Consider the following 7,631-nt stretch of genomic DNA (forward strand, 5'->3'; position numbering starts at 1 on the left):
CTTATTTAGTTATTAATGGCTTTTACTGGACATATTAACTGGACTTAAAATGTCTTACCCATATTTAAATGCTACCCTTTGGTCTTACCTATTCCCACGATATCCACAACTTGACGCTCAATGACTGATAGTAAGCATTTTAAATATAAGCTGTGATATTTTGATAGAACAATTGTCAATAATGTCATTTTGCGATTTGATAGTGATAGGACACCATTTGGCAATTGGCATTTTTCAATTTCGTCAGCGCTGCGGTCGACTGTATTTGTATTTCAGCTGATGACATAGTGCTAGATATGTTTGATTGGTTCAATTAGAATGTTACGTTGAAGTTGAACTAATAATTGAACTCGCGCACCTTTCGAAATCAAGGTCTCGGCTTCAAACACGTGGAGTATGGGAAAATGCTTTATTTATCAAACAGAAGGTCTTATCAATAGACGTGTGTGCGATTTTTTCGCAGCTGATACGTTATCAGTGAAGTGATAATTTAAATAATTTGTTTTAAAAATGTCGACTGTGTTAGAGGATGTGTGCGAACTTTTAGATAGTTACAATGGAAGAGACAAGGTAAAGTATGCGGAACTCTTAACTTGTTCACCCTTGATATTTGCAAATAAATCAGGAAATAGTTGTACCATAGTTCGAACTACTTGTGATATTAATAAATTTTCATTTGCGAAACTTTGATACTTACTTAAATTCAAAATATTTTACAATGAAAAGTAAAAGGAAATTTTTTTGCTAAGAATTGGTTGTGCACCAAGAACTGCTGAATTATTTTTAACACAATAATAAATTTTGCACACTAAAGGAAAATGATTGGTGCCTAATATGTATACTAATTTGATAAAAAATATTATCACTGATATTTCATAATGTAATAAAAACTGCATCACTAATCACTTACTTGGACTTAATTAATTCAATGAACAATTTATTAATTTACAACTGAAGGCAATTAAAGCTATAAAGAATATGAATTCCAGGTTGTCCGTTTAGCTTGTTACACATTCAAGTTATATGGATGCATTAAAGGAGATAAGCCATGGCAGGCAGCTGGCTCCCGGCTCTCCAATGCAAGGATGATGTTGAGGCTATTTGATGACATACCTATGATGAGGCACACATACAACTATGGCTTTGGCAAACATGTAAGATGCAAGAATGGTTCATCTTTCCCCTAATTTAAAGTCTAGTTAGTTTAAAATCAAATAACATTTTATATCGAAAAAATATTTCTTATAAATTTAAAACATGAGGATAAAAATTTACTTTGATTAGAACCATACTCAAAACTTTAAACACTAACTAATTACTAGATGATATATACAGATACAACTCTTTATTATATTTAAATAAGAATGATACTAAAATTAAAAATGTACTCATTCTCTTTAGTTAAATGATTTAAATTAAATAATGTATTTTGACAATTCAAAAGTATTTCTGAAATCTAGTTGAATGAATAAATGATTTGAGTTTGAGTTTTTTGGGTGGACATGAACAATTTTATTCTATTATTTGATAGGTCTAGTAACTTTAGATTGGAATAATAATTATTAAATAGAGCATTAAATTAATAATTTTATTTGCAAGACAGCACCATGCTAGCTCATGTCATCCCAAATGCTATAAATATATAACCAGATTTTATTATTTGTGTATTATATAACCTTTGCCTTTAGTACTGATAGCATCATATTGCAATTAGACCTTTGACATCACAAAAAATGATAAAACATTTGATTACAGGAGTCATCAAAGATAGCCGCCACCCTCGGAGTACTAGCTAATTGTGTGGACCAAATGTTCCTGCCAGTGGAAAAAGCATGTTGGTTACATGATGTGGGCATTTTGAAGTTGAAACCGGATGTGGCAAATAAACTTGAGGTGTTCAGCACAGCTCTGTGGGCCGCCAGCTTATATATATCACTTATACAGTAAGTGTGTTTTAAGTAAGATATTTTAATAGCACATTATAATGTGTACATGAAAATTTAAATGAATTTTACGTTAAGTTCCCACTGATGGTTTGCCTGTGTGCCTAAAGAAGTTTCCTTAGAATATTATAATACTAGCTGCGCCGCGCGGTTTCACCCGCGTAAGTCCGTATCCCGTAGGAATATCGGGATAAACAACTGCCTATATGTTATTCCAGTTGTCCAGCTATCTACGTACCAAATTTCATTGCAATCGATTCAGTAGTTTTTGCGTGAAAGAGCAACAAACACACCCACATCTTTACAAACTTTCGCATTTTTGTATAAAAGTAGGAAGTAGGATTATACAAAAACTATGAGTTTGACTAAGATGAAACAAAATTATACTTTAACATATCCTGAGCACTAACCCGGATAGTTTCAATGTCGGAAAACAAACCAAATTTCACGGTTTATCAGACAATAGTACCGCAAATAATAAGTATGTAGTATGCTACATCCCTGAGGGCTTACTCGCGACACTATCGAGATATTTTATATGGTGGTATTCGAGCACGCTTTGGCACGACTTGGGCCAACTCGCACGGAAGTACGTTTCGTTCGGTGAGTGGGGGAGCCGGAGGCCAATATCCTTTTCCTAGCCCTTTCCAGTCCTTTCCTTTATTCCTCTCGCCAATCCTTTCTAAATCCCTTCCCAGTTTAAAGTTGACAATCCATTTGTAGAGATGTAAGGTCTGCCATGGACCTTATGCCTCTTCAGATGTTCATGGGCATTCTTCAAATTTTTAAAACGCCTTTGTGTTCAGTATCTATCTTGTAACACCAGACACAAATCTTAACATTTATTTGAAATACCATTACAACCCATCTAGCACTGTTCCTCCATATTTATGTGTACGTATTAAATGGTTACTAGTGCAGTCCATTTTTTTATATTTTCCAAAATTTCAAAATATTTATCAATGCCATCTAATTGCTATAAAAATAAAAATCAATTTCAGAAACTTCCGTGCACTCCGACATCTATGGTGGTCCCGGGATTGTCTGCAAAGCACTGAAGATGTAAGCGAAGCGAGACGGAAGGTCGACATACGGCTAGCCCTACAAATGGTCACAGCTGGGAAACTGTTCCTGGACATAACCCATGCTGTGAGCTGTTTACCCTCTGGATGGCTCTGGGGAGAAAAGATTGGTTCGACCAAAGTGGCTGCAATCGCTACCACCTCCTCTGTGATTGGGATCGCTATGTATTTTGCGAGGAAACGACTGCTCAAATAGTGATAGTGTCTGTGATTAGTGGCGAGGTGATAAAAAATGGTTCTTGCCTGTTGAACAAAGTGGGGGTTTGTGGGGATATCGAAGGTCTTCTGAGATTTTATATTATAGGTTCTTTGTTAACTAATATGGCGATATACAGGGTTAGTGGTCTCGTGCGCACAATTTTTTTATTTGTGGATATGTTGTGTTGCTTTGGTGTATATAGTGACAATAAACTTGAAAACCTAAACATTTTCAAATGAATTTAAATATATAGGAATTTAAATTGGTTATTGAAATTTTGAAATGATAATTTGAATATTAATAGCTATTTCGCATTTGCTGGACAAGTTCTGAACAGAAAAGTATTATGAGGTTGTTATATTTGCACATAAATATTTATTTGTACATAATTTTCGTTATATTTAGTTTACTGCAAAAACAATAATAATAAACAAATATTTTTTTTTATATTGAGTAAAGGTTTTATGCAGAACATCATGCACCTTTTTAAATGAAATTGGTTATATATAGAAGTACTGATCATATAATATTATTAGAATGTATTCTCATCTTCAATTATAACAAAAACTAAATGGCTTGATAACAAAATAAAAGTATCACTAAATATTTTTGTCTATCTATATGACAAAAAAGAAATAACCAAATGTGTTGCTAAGCGTAAAGCTCGAGAACGGCTCGACCAATCTGGCTAACTATTTAGGTCTTTTTTAAAGACAAGAAAGATATGTTGAGAACAAGTGTACCACGAGAGAAGCCGGGGCAAACCGCTAGTATTTGATATAAAGATCATTTAAATAATTGAAATGTGGCTTGAGAATCTACGATAAAAACAAACCTGGTGTTTGTAATATTGTATTGTAATGCGGGTCCTATATATTATAGAGATGTTTTACCTTGTTATTATCCCACAATGTGATGTACAAACAGACGTGATTCACAATATGCTCTATGTTCCTTATTACGTGTTGTGTGTTTCCCATAGTACAAAATTGTACATACATATTTATTCCTTCAAGATTTAATGTATTCATTGGTACCTGTATGAAACTGATTTTAAATAAATTTTTATAATTAATATTTATTGTGTTTTTTTATTTGCCGTAACTTTCAAATTGCTATAACATTCTTAGTGATTTAATGTTGAAATATTATTAGAAAGCACTAACACACCCTAACTATTATAACGGAAACAGAAAAACGTCCTTAACCGTTAAAATTAATTCAGTTACTTTCATACATCCCACTCCAATATTCGTAATATTATGGACTCTGTTTGTCACCTCTCTTGCACGTCTAAACCGTTTAACCAATTGAGAAAGGACATTTATCCCGGAAATCGCAAGGGAAGAGGAACTATGCAGATAGAACACCGAAACCGTCTATATCTATGACGCTGGCGGTGCCGCGGTTGCAACACTAGTATTCTATGAGCTAAAGCAATTTTTTTACATTGGAAATAAGCTGAGAATGTCTGACCTCACTTCTAAGGAAGTCTAAGTATTATGTATCTGTATCTGTGATACGCAACTCCATGGTCGCCTCTATAAGGTCAATGGTAGTGTTTCATGTTGATTTATATGTACAAACTAGTCATATACATATAAACCGACATATATTCATGAACATGATCATTCAATAGAATGTATAAACCGACAATATTTTAGGAAAAATGACAAAAAGGCACCAAACTACTAATCATAAGTTATCACTAAATACAATAAAAAAGTAACAAAATAAGAGCGACACTTACTACTACTACTACTTAAGTGTTTTGTAAACATCTCATTCCTACGGCAATTTCCTGTGAAAAATTCTTATCGCTATGAGCGATCTCTCCCAACCGACCTGGAACAACGTATAATTGGTGGTATGTATCGATTTACAGTAGTAATATGTTGAATCTAAATCTATCTATTTACAATGGAAGGAACCGTCTCCTTTTTCAAGTGGACTGAAACGTTCCATACGATCAATTAATTTGAAAATACAATACATAAAACATACGCTCTGAATCGTTAAAAATACGTAGAAGAAAATATATGACAGTAAACGATAAATCTGAAAAATTGCGATCATTTAATTTTCAATATTAAAAAGCAACATAACTTCATAAAGAGTGTACAACGAGGATACTGCTTCTTTCCCAATAACACACTTATACGACAGAAGGCGTCCTTCGGTGGCGAGCAGACATTTCAGGCAATATCACCCAACAAACATCCACAATATCTCTATAGAATAAAATCACAATGACGCATAACGCGAATTACTTATGATTTTTTATCAAAAAAATTCGGCTATCGGAAATTATCTAATCAAAACACAGGATAGACGTAGACTAACTCATTGTACCGAGTGTTGGCGCTATGGACGTTGTTAACGAGTTGTGTGATCTTCTGCAGTCACATGCGAGTCGGGATAAAGTAAGTGAACTCCAGAAAAGATGAAAAATTCTGTTTTTTTTGTGTGTGTGTGGGCATACTGAGAATATAATTAACGAATTTTAAATTATGTTATGGGTGGACACTGCATCAAAATGTAAACAACTTATTGCTATACAAACTAAATTTTATCAGAATATATCTATTAAACATTAATAGCTAATTCAGATTTGAAAAAAAAGGTATGCATAATATTTAGGTATTATTCAATTGAGTATTTATTACCAAAATGTTGTTAAAGTATTACATTTATTTACTATCACTTTATTTTGGGAGATTAAAAGCTATAATCTGAGTATACCTATTTGCGAGCGTATCTATACAGCAGTATTGAGCATTTACTATGAATTTATATTAGTTACTGTTTATTATAAATTTAGAATGATGATTGATTGAATGATTCAATAATTTTCTGTTGTTATTTTGTATAAATATCAGGTGGTCGGTCTAACATGTTACGCACTGAAGTTATGGGGCTCCACGTCAAACAAGCAGAGTTTGCTGACCGCAAGCGCTCGGCTCGCCTCCGCGCGGGCCACTCTTCGACTCTTTGATGACCCTGCTGCAATTAAAGTGCTACAAACTTATGGACTTGGGAGACATGTAAGTATTCATTGTGTACTGTAATATTAATTTAAATGTGAGTTGGTAATATTGTGAAATTTTCTGTTGGTAATATTAAAGACTAGCGGCGTAAAGGAGTTTCACCCGCGTAAATGAGGTCCTTTAAATTCCAATTTTCCCATGAGAATATTGGAATGAAGAGTTACCTGAGTTATTCTCTATTTCATCAACTTTCTTACCGATCTCAAAATCGATCTAGCCGTTTTATAGATATGGCAGAACAAACAAGCAATCTGACAGCGATACACACATAGACATGATATAATAAAAAATATGCATTTTGGTACACGTACTGTGTGCATTCATGTATTTACTAAAAAGTGGTTATTTTAATAGAACAAACAGACGCTCCAATTTTATTTATTGGTAGTAGTAAGTAGCGATATATCTCGACTCATTTGCAAGTCTTTTTAAATAAATTAATACAAGTATTTAATTTCTCAAAAATTAAGACAAGTTCTATAAAAAATCAAATTTATTCAGGTGTAGTGGATGAAGATAGATAGAAAATCCGGAAGGAGTATATTTCTATATTTTGAGATCAATCGACATCTTATCGTTCACTTATCTCAATCATTATTTATGCTTTTTAATGCGCCTGTCTAGAATTTATCAATACAACGGTAGCTACGTAATATTGAGTTAAGTAACACTCGAATTATGTTAAACCATCTACATAAATGTTTTAATTTTAGGCTTTTTTTGAGAATTCGCATATTCATTACTGCCAGTGCTTCCCGCAAATTTAATCTATTGCTTCCATGTCAAATATTATCTGACTGTTTGTTTGAATGTCCCTTATTTTGGTAATATGGGTAAGCTTGTATGTAGGATGAATAAATGTAGGATTCTTATTAATATGATATAAAACATGAACTAGGAAGGACCATGGTGGGGAACACTAGGAGTCACCAACAGCCTGTTCACATTAGCGTATCTACAAGCTGAGAAACTGATATGGCTGATCGACACTGGCGTGTTGAAGATCAAAGACGACCAAGCTTCTAACATTCGGATAGCGCATAAGCTATTCTGGTCACTGTCTGCTTTTGTCGGGTTTATAAGGTAACTTTTATTTAAAAATAATAAATATAAAAATAAGCTAAAGCAATACATATAAGTATGCAAATTTTGAAATAAATATGTCGTTTTATATTGGATCAAAATCGAATCAAAGGTTACATACAAGCAGAGGTTTGAGGACAGATGGGAAGCCACGTTATCAAAATTTCAAATTAATCATATTAAAATGTTATCATGTTACTTAGTTATACCTAGTCTTGCCATAAATATTGTAATAAAGAAAAAAGAAAATTGTTAACTGCAAATAACATTTATTACT

At 33.1% G+C, this 7,631-nt stretch overlaps 2 protein-coding genes across 2 annotated transcripts in view; both read left to right on the forward strand.

Moving 5' to 3' along the window:
- Nucleotides 1-215: 215 nt before the first annotated feature.
- On the forward strand, nucleotides 216-4,298 carry LOC119838797 (peroxisomal membrane protein 11C-like). Its single transcript, XM_038364917.1, has 4 exons — nucleotides 216-570; nucleotides 990-1,154; nucleotides 1,756-1,943; nucleotides 2,945-4,298. The coding sequence occupies exons 1-4, from the start codon at nucleotides 511-513 to the stop codon at nucleotides 3,219-3,221; spliced, it is 690 nt and encodes a 229-aa protein (XP_038220845.1). The 5' UTR covers nucleotides 216-510; the 3' UTR covers nucleotides 3,222-4,298.
- Nucleotides 4,299-5,590: 1,292 nt separating this feature from the next.
- LOC119839470 (peroxisomal membrane protein 11C-like) overlaps nucleotides 5,591-7,631 on the forward strand; it is a 3,426-nt gene continuing 1,385 nt past the window's right edge. The window contains exons 1-3 of the mRNA XM_038365741.1: nucleotides 5,591-5,647; nucleotides 6,104-6,268; nucleotides 7,170-7,354. Coding sequence (XP_038221669.1) covers nucleotides 5,591-5,647; nucleotides 6,104-6,268; nucleotides 7,170-7,354 — 407 coding nt within the window. The remainder of the gene's footprint in view (nucleotides 5,648-6,103; nucleotides 6,269-7,169; nucleotides 7,355-7,631) is intronic.

Source organism: Zerene cesonia, chromosome 3, assembly GCF_012273895.1.
Source record: "Zerene cesonia ecotype Mississippi chromosome 3, Zerene_cesonia_1.1, whole genome shotgun sequence".
NCBI classification, from domain to species: domain Eukaryota; kingdom Metazoa; phylum Arthropoda; class Insecta; order Lepidoptera; family Pieridae; genus Zerene; species Zerene cesonia.

Coding starts and splice junctions, on each gene's coding strand:
- LOC119838797 (XM_038364917.1), top strand. CDS start 511: ATGTCGACTGTGTTAGAGGATGTGTGCGAACTTTTAGATAGTTACAAT. Junction 1,155..1,755: donor ACTATGGCTTTGGCAAACAT/GTAAGATGCAAG, acceptor ATTTGATTACAG/GAGTCATCAAAGATAGCCGC. Junction 1,944..2,944: donor TTATATATATCACTTATACA/GTAAGTGTGTTT, acceptor AATCAATTTCAG/AAACTTCCGTGCACTCCGAC.